We start from the raw sequence: 17,549 nt of genomic DNA on the forward strand, positions 1-17,549 counted from the left end.
AAAAACACAGGATATTTTTCTAAAATGAAATATATTAAAAGTGCTATCAGGATTTACACAATAAGTGACTTTACAGCATCCTAGATGAAGCATCAGACATGTGAATGAAGCCATTTTAAAGGCGTGGCCTTCTTAAATCACAATGAACCAGTGACTGCTACATCCCCTGCTTTTAGGGACATGAGAATCTTTTACAATTATTCTATTCCTGCCCATGTGTGTCGTACACATGAGGAACAATGGCGTCTTGTATAATTTTTAGTTCTCCAGATCAAGGACAGCTTTAGCTGGGAAGCTTCATTCACATCCATAAGTGATTCCAATGAAGCTCTTCTGGACTTCAACACAATGTCATAATGGAATAGATCTTTGGGAGGATGTGAGCCTTTGAGCATGAAAGAGGGGCATTAGTCATGAGAATTAAGAGAGAAGACTGCAGTATACTTAGACTTGCAGCTTCCTATAAACATACTTCCAGTTATTCAGCCCTTTGCGGTCCCCTTGTAAACTCACTTTATACCTAGTCATGTGAAAAACTCCCTCGTCAGTCAACCACTATACTCTAAAAATTTTTGAGTCAAACTCTTTAATGAATGAGGACATATAAAGAGAGGCCCTAGAATATCAGGGATCATCTTATACATTCCAATCCCTGTCACACTCCCAGCTGAATTCAGTTACATGAGTGACCTCTGTTTATAATAAGCAAAAGAATTACCCACATATGAGACCTGAGAGGTCATAAATCACTGTGGCTTTAAGTTATTAAGTTTGGGGTTATTTTACCTCAATAGCAATAGATCATTGAAACATACAACTCTATATTTATCTCTATTACAAATCAAAATTATTAACAGATCATCAGATATTCAAAATGTTAATAGCTAAGATAATGTTCTAACAGAATAAGCCAGAACAAAAGAAAATGACACAGAAATACTGTTCTTTCTTTTCCCATTATATATATATAAGCATATAGTCACATTATTATCTGAGCTATATTTTATTCATGTATATTCCAATTAATATGCCATTTAGGTTATACATAATTATGAGATTTGGTTGAGATAAGTTGTTTGTAGAGAGCAATGGAATCAATAAAAATTTATTATCAGAGGATAGAAAGGGTCAACATGAAGCATCAAGAACACAAATAAATACTCTAAAATGGAAACTGTTGGTAGTATAATATACTTTCTCTAAAAATGAAGTCCAACATCAACTTTGTATTTATAAATAGCAATTCATTATATTCAACTGAAACCAGGCAAATGTGTTTTTTTTTAATAGTTTTTCATATACTTTATCACTGATTATAACCACTAATTTATTTATGGACAAGGAAGTTAGTAAGCAGCAGATTTAGAATCCAAGCATAATATTCCAATTTCTCCCATTGTTACAAGAAGATGATGAGCATTTGGACTGTACCCACTCATTTCTGCAATCAAATAAATTACAATAAAGATTATAAGCCATAAAAATGAATGAGTCAAGCAGTAGTGCTAAATAAGCCGATAATTACCACTTGTCCAAAATCATCTTTGCTCAAAAGTGAAGGAATTTTATTTTTATTTATTTATTTTTTTAGCCAAAAACAATTTGTTTTAATGAATATTCACCCAAAACCTGGCTCAGCCATATGAATATTAGCAAAGCTGTGTGGCCCCTCAGCCTGCAAGCCATTTGACTTCCTGATGAACCCACCTCAGTATTTGTGTTACGAATAAGCAGAGTCTGCTTATTAGTTTGTTAGTTTCAAACAAATGGTATACTGGAGAAGGTTAACCAGAAATGATAGCCTGAGTTTCACCTTTAGTTGGTCCTAAGCCATTGCTTCTTTCCATTCCCATTTTTTGGTGATTATCAAAGCTGTGTATATTCATTGTACTAAATTTATGCAGTACCAGAAAGGGAAAAAGAACTCACAAAGGAATCCCAATCTAGCCACCCAGCTCAAAAGTGAAGGAATTTTAAAGCATGCAAGCAAGATGGAAATTTCACAGAGCAAACATATTAAAGAAAAAACATCTAGTCATCAATAACTGTCACTACTTTTAATTCTGTGATCAACACCATAAAGTATACTTAATAATAATAATTTCAATCCATAGATAGCTATTCTTTAAATAATTTAAAACTTTATTATTTTTACCAATACTCAGCTTCTACCTAAGACAAAGTATGATAACCTTACATTGTTATTATATGCATATGCAATATGTTTTATCCTTGGCTATTATTGCCTTCTTAATCTCATTAAAAATTGATCCATGTATATGAATTTTTCTTTAGTGCTATTTTCCAATGTATAATTTTTTTTACAGTGCCTCTTAAAAGATTCATTTCCAACAAATTTTTGTTTCATTCTAAATCCTTGCTATATAAGAAAAAATTGAATTAATTATATATAAAGCTTCAATGAAATATATTTTAATGTCTAGATAGTGAAGAAAAGTTGGCTCATACTTTATAAAAATACACTACATGCAAACAGTATTTTCAAATGACCTAACATAGTTATCAATGATGGATTTAGTGAACTTTTTCAGCATTCTAGAACTCGTGTTTTATAAATAGATAAAACATTAAAAAATTCACATATGGCCCTATATAGAAACGAATGTTTTCTTTATTTATTTTCATCCTTTTTAATGGATAGGAACATAACATCACCAAAAAGTCAGAAAATTCAATATGATTGATGCTACAGAAAAAAAAAAACCTTAAATAATTTATCATTGAGAGGAAAAATATCTTCTATGCTATTATTTACCAAACATTACTTTCATTTCTTTATTTATGTTTTGATTATGAGTCCTATATCCAAATGTAATGGATATGATTCATCTTTACCAGGCACCATGCACAAAATTTTAAGCATATATATATATTTATTAGATTAATAAGCCTTCATAAAATGATTCACACAAAAACTTTTCATGTTTAAAATTACAGATATGTCATTATCATAAAACATAAAAGGTATGGTTTTAAACTTAATCAGCATTTCATTGTGTTAAAACTTCCTAACAATTAGATTTTGCACAAATACTGCTATCTAAACCCACAAACAAAAAATAATGTGTTATATGGTAGGAAGTTACATTTAATAGTAGCAAAGGATAAATTAAGCTCTGATATACTCAGTACTCAATCTCAAAACATATAACATTCCTATAAACTATCTTGTATGTTGAAAAATGCATATTTTATTCATATGCATACATATGAATTCCTCACTTATTTAAATAGAATTTCAGCTTATCTTGGTACTACTCAACTATTACAACTCAACATGAAAGAATTCTTTTCAAACTGTCATATTCTCTACAAACCACCAAAACATTAAAGTTAAGCAAATGCCTGCTTTGAATCCCTTCTGCTTTTTGTTGCTGCTATTGATGTTGTTTCCTTCATAAAAATTAAGTGAACACACAATTCCTACAGCAACTACGCTACGGAAGACAGAATGGAAGAACATTTGTCATTGTATATAACTTATTCAACATTTTCATACACTATTCCTAGGTGGGAAAAAAATCAGAAATTATCTTACAGTTAATATGAGTTCATTTCTTGCACAATTAATTCTTCCAGGAATAATAATCAAAAATGTATTAACTGAAAGTAAATATATGTATGTTGAAAAAAGCCATCATTTGAGTGCATGAATAATTATTTAAATGTGCTTTTCTTACCGTGGCAAGAACCTTCGATTTCTTCATACCCTGTACTGCAGATACATCTTCCAAGAGGAACCAGCCAATCTCCATCAGCTCCACAATAGAGCTTAGGAGTGTCACGCTCTTCTGCACTCTTCACACAGGAGCCCCTTACTTCAACCAGGGAGGAAGAATCAACCCTTGGGATAGTGTCTGGAAACACGGCCAGGTTACGAACGGTAAAGGGGCATTTTTTGTAGAAAACACGGACGGAAACTAGGGCAATGCATGCCCCGATGTCTTGAAAAGCCAGATAAAATCCTTTCCTTTCTATAGGCCCCAGCTCACGAATCTCAGTGTTGAGTTTGAGGATGCGATCACCCAAATCCATCTGGGTAAAACTTTCATCAGCAGCAATTGTATCAATCTTTGTATACTGGCTTGGCTTGAATTTAATTCCATGGGACTCATCTGATTCCACATAATATAGATTAAACGTTTCTTTGCAAGTCCCCAAGACCCACGGGATGCTGTTACAATCCCTCAGTGTGAACTTCATTTCCACATAAATTTTCTGAGCTGCATCACGAGAGATCCAGTTTGTACGAAGCCAGTTGTTTTGGTTTGGCTCCATCACATTGCATACCTGGTATGTGTGAATGGGCCTGTTGTGTTCATCCATTTCAGTAATGGCATCCCACTGCAAAAGAGAAAAAAAAAATAAATGATTATAAAACCACAGTGGTTAAACATCTATGATTACCTTCAACATTTTCTGTTTTACTGAAAGAAAAAAGAATAAAAAGGACACAAGTGAAGCAAAGCAACAGTGTGCAGGATTTCAACAAGGAGACTTTCATCTCAGAATGGGTTCTGAACATACCAGCTGTCCTAGTATGAATCTTACCTTCTTACATGTTAGTTGCAACATCGAGGGACACTTTATTTATCCTCTAACTTCTAACTTCCTCTAACTTCACTGGTGGCTCAGATGGTAAAGAATCAGCCTGTAACGCAGGAGACCCTAGTTTGAATCCTGGGTTGGGAAGATCCCCTGAAAAAGGGAATGGCCATCCACTCTAGTATTCTTAACTGGAGAATTTCTATGGACAGAGGAGCATGGTAGGCTACAGTTCATGGGGTCACAAAGAGCCAGACATGACTGAGTTAATGGCTAACATTTTCATTTTCACTTTTCTCCTCCACTATAGAATGAAGCTTATCATATAGTACCTGTTTCAGAGGTTTGTTGTGAAGGACTAATTAATATATGTAAAGAACTTTAAATGGTTTCTAGTACTCTACGCTCAGTTGCTCACTCGTATCCTACTCCCTGCAACCCCCTGGACTGTAGACCACCAGGCGCCTCTGTATGTGGGATTTTTCAGACAAGAATACTGAAGTGGGTAACCATTTCCTTCTCCACTAGTACCCTATAATCAACCTAAAATAGCATGTACTATGTAATCAAATAACTAGACCAATGATAAATGCACTCCAGTTAACCATTTGTCTTCATATCCAATTTGTCACAAATTGAAGTATGTTTTTCAGTATTCAATTAAATATTTACATGTCTATTTTGATAGGAAATGTGTACACAGACTTCCCAGGTGGCACTAGTGATAAAGAACTCAACTGTCAGTGCAGGAGAGAAAAGAGACATGAATACTAGGATGGCAGTAGTGAACAAACTGAACAAAGGATCTTACTTAGGGTGAGGAGAGGCAATAAAAATTGTAAATTACTCAACTGAACAATATGGTAGAAAGTATAATGGAAAAAAATAAGACAGAGAGATGGGGGAAGAGGCTTGCAATTACAGTGTGGACAGAGAAGGCCTTTCTGAGGTTCTGACATATAAGTAACATTTTAGAGGTGAGATAGTGAAGAGGAAACAGTAAGTACCAATCCCTGAGGCAGGAGTGTATAGATACATTCTAGGAACAGTTTGAATGGCACTTAACAGAGAGGCAAAAATGGTGCAAAAAGCCTTTGTAAGAATTGGCAACACCTCGGTTTTTCCCCTGAGCTAGATCACTGAATCATCTTCACTTCTGTGTTTATATACAAGAATTCTGCCACTTATATAAGCAAGGTGAAAAGACAGTCCTCAGATTGGGAGAAAATAATAGCAAACAAAGCAACAGACAAAGGATTAATCTTAAAAATATACAAGCAACTCCTGCAGCTCAATTCCAGAAAAATAAATGACCCAATCAAAAAATGGGACAAAGAACTAAACAGACATTTCTCCAAAGAAGACATACAGATGGCTAAAAAACACATGAAAAGATGCTCAACATCACTCATTATCAGAGAAATGCAAATCAAAACCACAATGAGGTACCATTACACGCCAGTCAGGATGGCTGCTATCCAAAAGTCTACAAGCAATAAATGCTGGAGAAGGTGTGGAGAAAAGAGAACCCTCCTACACTGTTGGTGGGAACGCAAACTAGTACAGCCGCTATGGAGAACAGTGTGGAGATTCCTTAAAAAACTGGAAACAGAACTGCCATATGACCCAGCAATACCACTTCTGGGCATACACACCGAGGAAACCAGATCTGAAAGAGACACGTGCACCCCAATGTTCATCGCAGCACTGCTTATAATAGCCAGGACATGGAAGCAACCTAGATGCCCATCAGCAGATGAATGGATAAGGAAGCTGTGGTACATATACACCATGGAATATTACTCAGCCATTGAAAAGAATTCATTTGAATCAGTTCTAATGAGATGGATGAAACTGGAGCCCATTATACAGAGCGAAGTAAGCCAGAAAGATAAAGACCAATACAATATACTAACGCATATATATGGAATTTAGAAAGATGGTAACGATAACCCTATATGCAAAACAGAAAAAGAGACACAGGTGTACAGACAGAATTTTGGACTCTGTGGGAGAAGGCGAGGGTGGGATGTTTCGAAAGAACAGCACCAAAACATGTATATTATCAAGGGTGAAACAGATCACCAGCCCAGGTTGGATGCATGAGACAAGTGCTCAGGGCTGGTGCACTGGGAAGACTCAGAGGGATCGGGTGGAGAGGGAGGTGGGAGGGGGGATCGGGATGGGAATACTTTTAACTCCATGGCTGATTCATGTCAATGTATGACAAAAACCACTACAATATTGTAAAGTAATTAGCCTCCAACTAATAAAAATAAATGAAAAAAAAGTAGTATGTTTTTAAGTATATCAAATGTAAATTAAAAAATACATTGTGATTGTCAAAAAAAAAATAAAAGAAAAACCTTGTTTATCCTTTTCTTTAAGTTTCAGTAAAAATATTTGAGCACATTGAAATTAGTTGGCATTGTCATTATTTATAAATCTAATATCACATACTTTTATATTACAATTTAGATTGTAAGTATAATTTGTTTAATGAAACTTACAACAAATTTCAATAAACAAAAACACATTTTGGTAATCTTACGTTCTTTTTGGGAAAACATACCAGTCATCATAATTTCTCATTTTTCTTAAGGTACAATGGAAATGATAAGCTGTTTTCTTTAGTGAATAAATGTTCTATTCTTGATACCATACTTCAATGATTTACAATATGATTGTTTAACTCATCTAGTTTGCAGCTTCTTATTTTTGTTGAATGTAGAGAGCTATCTAACCAAGACTGGTGGAATTTCAATTAGTATAGTTTCTAACAGAATAGCCACTTTTCCCAGTCTACTGGGCTGTTACATCATATACTTTCTACTTTAAAATTTCACAAATAAACTATTTATTTTATCAACCAAGCAAACTTAAAAACAATTCTGTATCTAAAATTTCATTTGTAATTTTGCTTGCTTGAAATTCAGGAGGTATTTTCCAGAAACAATGAGTTCCTTTTGAAGTGTGGATATAATTTTTGCAAAATACACCCATGGCTTATCAGTGGTGACCCAATATCTCAAAGAGGCACATGAAATTATCTATCTGTCTTTCATCCTAGCATATTACAAGTGTTATATGACTTTTAAACACTTAAATTTAAAGGCAAACCAGCACTATTAAAGCTTATTTAATATGGTAAGCTAACCATTAAGAATATAAATAGTAATACAAGATACAAATAATAAAGCCTGAGGAAAAACTATCAAAATAAGAGTTTGAAATTTAACCATTGAGGAGATTCTAAAGTACTTATTCAGTGATCATTCTTATTTTAGACAAATCTCTAATAAAAATTGATTTTTTTTCACAAGGAATGTATGTAATTTGGCACAGTGGTAAAGGATCCTCCTGCCAATGCAGAAGGCACACGAGACACAGGTTCAATCCCTGGGTGGGGAAGATGCCCAGGAGTAGGAAATGGCAACCCACACCAGTGTTCTTGCATGAGGATTCCAGTCCATAGGGTCGCAAAGAGTCAGACATGGCTGAGCAGAAACACACACACTGTATGCTCCACCCTAGAAGCACAGAGAGCTACAGTCAATACTCTCTGTTTGAATAACTACATTTTAACACCTTCAGACTACACCCCTTCCTATTAATAAAAAGTATTAACCATGCTCTCAATCAATTCTCCTAAAATAGGAGACTAACTAACATGTGAAAAACTGTATCTGTAACAAAAACATTCTGAAATCATTGGGCTTCCCAGGAGGCACCAGCAGTAAGGAACCTGCCTACCAATGCAGGAGATGCAGGAGATGAGGATGCGATCTCTGGGTCAGGAAGATCCCCTGGAAGAGGGCATGGCAACCCACTCCAGTATGCATGCTGGGACAGTCCCATGGACAAAGGAGCCTGGCGGGCTACAGTCCAAAGGATCATAAAGAGAAAAAATTCTGAAATTATCACATATCTTTATTTTAAAATATGCTGGGTTTGGAAAAAATGTTCAGATGGAAAGAAAGCTCAGGAATGAGAAGAATATGACATTCATACACTGAATCAGAACTAATCTGAACCAAGGGATAAGGAAATAGCAAAATGCATGTAAACAATGAGAAATGTGGTTCTTTCCAAAGCACTGCATGACGATGCTTAACAAAATGGGACATCATTTTCTATGATAAATTTATGATGTCTGAAAAACAACTGCATTTTCTCTTTAATTAAAGAAAAAGAAATCAATTAAAAAGAAAGAAAAAGAGATTAGAACAAGATTCAGTTATCAAAACAGCCAAAAGTGATCAACTGCTAAATTTCTTCTTATACAAAAATACTGAAAGTAATTTAAATTATATTTTTAAATTTGAATATGATCAAAATAAGAACATGAATAAACTCAAGGTTGGTATAAGATCTAAAGTGCTAAAAAATAAATAAAACTATATTATCATTGTTATATATATATAAACGGTATCATATTTAAATCACAATGTATCCTTTGGAAATACTGTATTACAAAAAGCGTTGTTTCTATTTATATAGTTATATAACTTTCAGTTATAATTTCCAAGTATTAAAATAAATAGGGCCTCTAAAAATGTAAGAACCAAGGAAAGAATGGTGGTATGAGGGCTCACATAACAAATTTCTAAATATTTTAAAATGATAACTCACTCTTCAAATAAGATCAAACTCTAAGCGTGCTTTATTTGCATATTTTAGAAAGATATTAGAAGGTTAGGTTCAAATTTAAAATATTTAGACTTCTCAGAATTTCAGGCTAGCATATGGAAGTCCATCCAGAGCCAACTCCTAGGCTTAGTCAACCCCATTTCTATTACCTTGCCTAACTCCAGGTAAATCCCATATCACAAAGTGCTTCATGCAAGCACATATATGAGTTATACAACACTATAAATTAACTCTAATTCAATTAATAAAATGGTTAAAAATCCCAATTTGGAGTAAAAAGCACTGTAATTACTCTTTAATATAAAAGAGTTAAATATATCATACAAACTTTTATGTTCTGCTTCATTACTGGGTAGTCAATGTAAACATGTGCCTCAAAAACTCTTCTGCCTCATAAAGTTCTCCACGGGTCCTACAGATCCTAGGTTAATAAATTCAGTTCAGTTCAGTCACTCAGTAGTGTCCAACTATTTGTAACCCCATGGACTGCAGCATGCCAGGCCTCCCTGTTCATCAACAGCTCCCAGAGTTTACCCAAACTCATGTCCATTGAGTCGGTGATGCCACCCAACCATCTCATCCTCTGTCATCCCCTTCTCCTCCTGCCTTCAATCTTTCCCAGTATCAGGGTCTCTTCAAATGAGTCAGTTCTTCGCATCAGGTAGCCAAACTATTGGAGTTTCAGCTTCAGCATCAGTCCTTCCCAAGAATATTCAGGACTGATTTCCTTTAGGATGGACTGGTTGGATCTCTTTGCAGTTCAAGGGACTCTCTAGAGTCTTCTCCAACACCACAGTTCAAAAGCATCAATTCTTCAGCGCTCAGCTTTCGTTACAATCCAACTCTTACATCCATACATGACTACTGGATAAACTATAGCTTTGGCTCGATGGACCTTTGTCAGCAAAGTAATGTCTCTGCTTTTTAATATGCTGTCTAAATTTGTTATAGCTTTTCCTCCAAGGAGCAAGCGTCTTTTAATTTCATGGCTGCAGTCACCATCTGCAGGGATTTTTGAGACCCCTCTCCCAAAATAAAGTCTGTCACTGTTTCCATTGTTTCCCCATCTGTTTGCCAAGAAGTGATGGGACCGGATGCCATGATCTTAGTTTTCTGAATGCTGAGATTTAAGCCAACTTTTTCACTCCCCTCTTTCATTTTCATCAAGTGGCTCTTTAGTTCTTCTTTTTCTGCCCTAAGGGCGGGGTATAGCTGCACATCATAGGTTATTGATATTTCTGCCAGCAATCTTGATTCCAGCTTGTGCTTCAATCAGCCCAGCATGTCACATGATGTACTCTACATATAAGTTAAATAGTGGGGTAACAACAGACAGCCTTGATATACTCCCTTTCCAATTTGGAACCAGCCTATTGTTCCATGTCCAGTTCTAACTGTTGCTTCTTGATCTCCATACAGATTTCTAAGGAGGCGAGTAAGATGGTCTGGTATTCCAATCTCTTGAAGAATTTCCCACAGTTTTTTGTGATTCACACATTCAAAGGCTTTGGCATAGTCAATAAAGCAGAAATAAATGTTTTTTTGGAACTCTCTTGCTTTTTCGATGATCCAGCAGATATTGGCAATTTGATCTCTGGTTCCTCTGTATTTTCAAATTCCAGCTTGAACATCTGGAGGTTCACAGTTCACGTACTGTTGTAGCCTGGATTGGAGAATTCTGAGCATTACTTTGCTAGTGTATGAGATGAGCGTAATTGTGTGGTAGTTTGAGCATTCTTTGGCATTGCCTTTGATCTGCTTCATTTTGTACTGCAAGCCAGATTTGCCTGTTACTCCAGGTATCTCCTGACTTCCTACTTTTGCATTCCAGTCCCCTATAATTAAAAGGAAGTTTTTGGTTGTTAGTTCCAGAAGGTCTTGTATGGCTTCATAGAACCGTTCAACTTCAGCTTCTTCAGCATTACTGGTTGCAGCATAGACTTGGATTACTGTGATACTGAATGGTTTGCCTTGGAAGCAAATAGAGATCATTCTATCATTTTTGAGACTGCATCCAAATACTGCATTTCGGACTCTTTTGTTGACTATGATGACTACTCCATTTCTTCTAAGGGATTGTTGCCCACAGTAATAGATGCAATTTTCATCTGAGTTAAATTCACCCATTCCAGTCCATTTTAGTTCGCTGATTCCTAAAATGTCGATGCTCACTCTTGCCGTCTCCTGTTTGACCACCTCCAATTTGCATTGATTCATGGACCTAACACTCCAGGTTGCTATGCAATATTGCTCTTTATAGCATTGGACTTTACTTCCATCGCCAGTCATGTCCACAATTGAATGTTGTTTTTGCTTTGGTTCCATGTCTTCATTCTTTCTGGAGTTATTTCTCCACTGATCTCCAGTAGCATATAGGGCACCTATGAACCTGGGGAGTTCATTTTTCAAAGTGTCATATCTTTTTGCCTTTTCATACTGTTCATGGGGTTCTCAAGGCAAGAATACTGAAGTGGTTTGCCATTCCCTTCTCCAGTGGACCACGTTTTGTCAGTACTCTCCACCATGACCCTGGCTGTCTTGGGTGATCCTACATGGCATGGCTCATAGTTTCATTGAGTTAGACAAGGCTGTGATCAAATTGTTTAGTTTTCTGTGATTGTGGTTTTCAGTCTGCCTGCCCTCTGCTGGAGAAGGATAAGAGGCTTATGGAAGCTTCCTGATGGGAGAGACTGACTGAGGGTAAACTGGGTCTTGTTCTGATGGGTAGGACCATGTTCAGTAAATCTCTAATCCAATTTTCTGTTGATGGGCAGGGCTGTGTTCCCTCCCTGTTGTTTTACCTGAGGCCAAACAATGGTGGAGGTAAGGAAGATAATGGTGACCTCCTTTAAAAGGTGCCATGCAAGCACTGCTGCACCCAGCGACCCAGCCCTGCAGCAAGCCACCACCAACCCATGCCTCTGCCGGAGACTCCTGGACACTCCCAGGCAAGTCCGGGTTAGTCCCTGGTGGGGTCACTGCTCCTTCCTCCTGGGTCCTGGTGCGCACAGGGTTTTGTCTGTGCCCTCCCAGAGTCTGTTTCCCAGTCCTGTGTGAGTTCTGGGGGCTCTATGGCGGGGTTGATGGCGACCTCCTCCAAGAGGGCTTATGCCATACCTGGGTCTACTGCACCCAGAGCCCCTGCCCCTGAAGAAGACAGTTCTGGCTCAGTCTCTGTGGGGTCTTTGGGTCCTTGTGCACACAAGCTTTGTTTGAGCCCGCCGAGCATCTCTGTCAGGTATAGGGCTTGATTCTAAATGTGATTTCACCCCTCCCATCATCTTGTCAGAGCTGCTTCTTTGCCCTTGGATGTGGGCTATCTTTGTTGAGGATCCAACATTCTCCTGTTGACGGTTGTTCAGCAGTGAGTTATAATTTTGGAGTTCTCATAGGAGAAGATGAGTGCACTTCCTTCTATTCCACCATCTGGGAGTCAGTTTATAGTATATATTAAATTCCAGAACAGGAATGAAGAAATTAGGTACAAGAACTGCTTGCTCTTACTGGACTTGTAATATTTTAAAGTAACAATTATGAAAACATAGCTGACAGCACAGAACTGAATATAAGAAATAAACAGTATATATAGTAAATAGAATAAGAGTCGAAAAGACAGCAATACTTGTGAACAGGGGTGGCTTGGCAGGTTTGCTCAAGACAGAAACTGGACTTTAAAGAATTACAAGGTTCAATAAAGCAGAGGGAAAAGAGCATATAGAAAAATAATGTTTAACACTAATCTATATGCATATAATTTTTGGCAGCACAGTCCTATACTACTTATATTTAGTGGGTAAAAGTTTTTTCCCCTATTTAAGACAAAAGCAAACACACATGTACTTATTCTCCAGCTGTGAAACATTTTGGAGTACAGGTTTTGGCTAAATAAGAATCAGTTGTAGACCAAAGTGTTCATTCTTTCATAAACTTCAAGCGCACCTTGGATTCCTGAGGGCAACTAGTAGTATCCTGAATTTAAACTGTCAAAGCTCTCCCACAAACGTTAATGTATATGGTCCTCATCAGTCTGATAAAGTGAGACTGATACTTGCAAGTTCATGTTACTGATACAGAATTCAATACCTAGGAATTGCATGGCCTAATGACTGGAACCAGGCCCTCTAACTTTATTTTCTGCCTTTCATGATGTTTTGCTGGTGTCTTATTGGCCTCTCCCAGGGCTAGCCAGTTCTTAGAGACAGCAAAAAGCTCTGGGCCTAGAGCATACCTTTCATATACAAACCAACCAAACCTGAGTCTATAGGCCCAACTACCTTCTTATCTAACCCTCACACACCAAGCCAGTATTTCTTCTCTCTTAAATCATCCCAGGATCAGGCACCAGGCCACTAGAGACCATTCTCTAGCCCAAAGCCTGTAGGAAACTAGCCAATCCTTAATTGCTTACTCTGTTCCACCTTGCATTTCCCACAGAAACTCTAAAAAAGGCTCTGGCTCAGGTTTTCCCATCACCCCTGTCTTCTGTCACTTGACCAAGACCCACTCCTTCCCTTGTGGCCCTCTGTGGCATTGACAACCCCCTTACAAGAGCCTGTGAGTATAATCAACTTCTTTCCAAGTGTAATTCTTGTCTCCTCCTATGACCACACTGACTGTACCATAGTTCCATTATCTAACATGTACATTCCTAGAACAAACAGCTGTATGGTTTATGACATGTTCTTCCTGGCAACCCTTTGGAAGACAACTGATTTTTGCTTAATTAAAAGCTTTTGCTGAGTGAGACATTCCAAGTTACAAAGTTTTTCTATTCATCACACATAATTCTCTCCTGTATCCAAAGAAACAGATTCATATGATGACTATTAGGCAGAAGTTCTCTGTATCCAGCCACAAAAGCAGATACAGTTTGTAAGATATTCTACCCCCGGAAGCATGTATTAAGGTAACTGAATAAGGAAGCTATTAGACTGAAGTAGCATATACTTTGACAGTGTATCTGAGCAAATCCAAACCTAAGCTATAGTGAAGAAAGTGAAAGCGTTAGTCGCTCATTTGTACCCGGTTCTTTTCTACCCCACAGACTGTAGCCCACCAGGCTCCTCTGTCCATGGGATTCTCCAGACAAGAACACTGGAAAGGGTTGCCATTTCCTTCTTCAGGGAATCTTCCCAATCCAGAGATCAAACCCGGGTCTCCCGCATTGCAGGCAGTTTCTTTACAATCCGAGCCATGAGGGAAGCCCAAGCTATAGTAAATTCATATAAATGCACCAAGAAAATAAAATCAAAACCTAAGACCAACCAATCATAAACAGCCAACCAGCCTCTCCCAAATAATTTATTCACTTAAGTTATAGCCAATCAAATGATTCCCTTGCTTTGCTTTTATGTCTGCTATACATAACTGCTGTTGGCAGAGTAAGCCTAAACATTTTTCATTTGATGTGGTCTGATTCAAACTGAAATTAGTGACAGGGATAGAGTGGAATAATTTAGCATTAAGGGAGTTTGGGAAACCACTGTAAGCTAAAGACAATGCAAGAAGAGAATCTAGTAACCTACTCTATGGAAGGCCAGGTGCACACTCAAGTCACAAGTCTTGGTAGTTAAAACACAAGGCAATAGATATGGGGTCTGAATCTTGATATGAGGTCAAGGAGTTAATGGTCCTTGAAGAGGAGCACTTCTGCAGGTAGCCAAAACAGGAATTCAGGTGAAAGTGGAAAGAAACTAGGTAAAAGGAGACACTGCACCAAAATCTGAGATGAATTACTATTTTTTAGGATATGCTCTCACCTTACTGTTACTATATATATGATTTAAATAGGGCCATGGCAGTCCCAGGTAAACCATATAGGGTCAAAGATGGAACTATAAGGTAAGCCTTGACATCTACCTAAGAATGATGGAGGTAGTCTTCTTCCCTCCTCACTTTTCTTTTGATTATGAAAATGTAACCCTCTTTTCTCTCCGGGCTATGCTCCCTTGCTGCCCATTTGTACCTCTCACAAGCTTCCTATGCTAATAAACTCACTCTCTGCTATTTTTCTTCACTCTGAATTCTTTCTGGGAGGAGACAAAAGAACCTAAGCTTTGTTAATTCCTGATACCAGGTGAGTGGTTTCAGTTAAAAGACAGTGTGTTCAAGTCACTTCCCAAGCTGGGGATCATGGGAATCAATCTGAGGTGTGTCGGGGTTCAAGTCACATCCAAAAAGTGTGGTTTCATTACTTGAAATAAATTCTTAGAAATTTTATTATGCCTCAGTGTATTTTTTTTAATAAATGTATATGTTGAGTTTTATTTTACTAATAAGGTTTTCGCTATATTACATAATACTGAATTGTTTTATATATTGGTATTTTAAGTCATACAAAAATATGAAAAATTAAAATAAACAACATAAAATGGAGGAGTTAAATATTTTGAGTTTAGTTCCTTTTTTGTAAAAGCAAACTGCTGACAGAATTAGCCAACTTAACAGAAGACCTAATGATGTTTAATTATTTCATCAACTTCGGTAATTAATAGGTATATTTACACATTTCAAACTGGAGAGTAAGTAATATGTGCTTGTCTTAAATAGAGGTAGGACTTTAACCCACTGGAAAACATTTGGCATGTAGCTACAGTTGCCAATAATCTGTACATCTAGCTTAGTCCTGTACATCACCTAAGACTATTTCTCCGCTGATAGATCACTTGGGCAGTCCCATTTAAAATGAATCTTTGCCTGTTTGGGGGAAAATGGATACATGTATGCCTATGGCTGAGTCCCTTCATTGTTCACCTGAAACGATCACAGTATTGTTAATCAACTATATCCCAAAAGAAAATAAAATGTTTAAAATAAAATGAATCTTTGTTAGAAGTGATGTAAAATGCTTTGAATAGTCCTTTACTGATGCTTGAGGGTTGTCTAAAAACCCATCCCTATCTCCATAGGGTGAATTTTTGTTTCCATAGCAAGGTAAATCAACTAGACCAAAAGCTGGATTCCTTTTGGGTATAGAAAGTCAGAACAAGGACATTAATTCCTAAAGTGATTGGCAGTCACTATGGAATCAGATTGCTTTCTTTTCCCTCAGAGAACAAAATAAGGCAATCAAATAGCCTTTCTAGGCAAGAATATTCAGATAATTAGACTGTGTTGGTAAACTGACTTAAACATCCAAAATTCTAACGTGCATCTCTCAAGTTTACACCTTCGTCCCTCTAAAATCTTTAGAATGCAAAGGGAATATAAATATTTATTTTTAAAAAAACTTAAAAAATTGAAAAGAAAAGCAGATAGTCTTTCTCAACATATTACTCAGCACAGAGCTGTTAGAAAAATAATATTATTTTTAAAAACCAGTGACAACTATTTTTTTTAACAGTGATAATAGAAGTGATAACTTTCTCAAAGGGCATAGAGCAAGAAAATTTTAACAAAGGAAAAGAGCAATAAACTTCACACTAAAATTCTTAACCTCTTTATCTACAGACAGGAAAGGAGGGGGAAAAAATCACACCCTAGGTTCCTTAATACTTTAATAATAAACAGCTCCAGGCCTGATTGAGTTTATTTATTTATTTATTTATTTATTTTTTCTGATCGAGTTTAAAGAAGTAAAGAAAAATAAGTTTAAAAAAATATATATATATATCAGTAAAAACAAGCAACAACAACAACAAATATATATATAAAATATGCTGATAGGAGGGCTTCCCTGGTAGCAGAGATGGTAAAGAATTCACCTGCAATGTGGGAGACCTGGTTCAATCCCCGGACTGGGAGAGCCCCTGGAGAAGGGAATGGCAACTCACTCCAGTATTCTTGCCTGGAGAATCCGCATGGACAAAGGACTCTGGCTGGTTACAGTCCATGGTGACGCAGAGTCGGACATGGCTGAGTGTCTAAACACACAGGGATGAGGGAAGGAAGCATTCTAATAACAGAAGAGATAGATGTGTATATATACATACATATATATATATATATACACATACATATATATATATATACGCTTTTACCTTTACCTGTGCTTCCTATATGATTAAGTACTTCTTTATATGCATGAGGAACCAGTTTCCTCTCTTCTCTTTTCTCTGTCTGCCTTTTTAAAAATCACATGCACTCTAATATTAAAATTAGTAACTTTTAAATTTATCTCTGTCTCCACTTGTAACAGATCCCAGCTATCACCTATAGAGGAAGTAAATATGTGGCAAAAAAGATATTTTTAACCTATTTCTTCAAAATGTGGTTATGATAAATACATAAAGGGGAAAGACAAAAAGGAAATGAATATTACGAAAGTTCATTTCAAAGATATACAATCCAAAAAACCAAATGACTTAAAATTAGTTAGCATTACACTGGTAGAT

General features: G+C 36.7%; 1 protein-coding gene across 9 annotated transcripts in view; it reads right to left on the minus strand.

Moving 5' to 3' along the window:
• EPHA6 (EPH receptor A6) overlaps positions 1 to 17,549 on the minus strand; it is a 938,174-nt gene that overhangs the window by 754,936 nt on the left and 165,689 nt on the right. For all 9 annotated transcript variants that reach the window (XM_070455030.1, XM_070455027.1, XM_070455034.1 and 6 more), the window contains one exon: positions 3,702 to 4,365. In XM_070455030.1, the coding sequence (XP_070311131.1) occupies positions 3,702 to 4,365 (664 nt within the window). The remainder of the gene's footprint in view (positions 1 to 3,701; positions 4,366 to 17,549) is intronic.

Source organism: Odocoileus virginianus, chromosome 25 (genome assembly GCF_023699985.2).
Source record: "Odocoileus virginianus isolate 20LAN1187 ecotype Illinois chromosome 25, Ovbor_1.2, whole genome shotgun sequence".
Taxonomy (NCBI): Eukaryota; Metazoa; Chordata; class Mammalia; order Artiodactyla; family Cervidae; genus Odocoileus; species Odocoileus virginianus.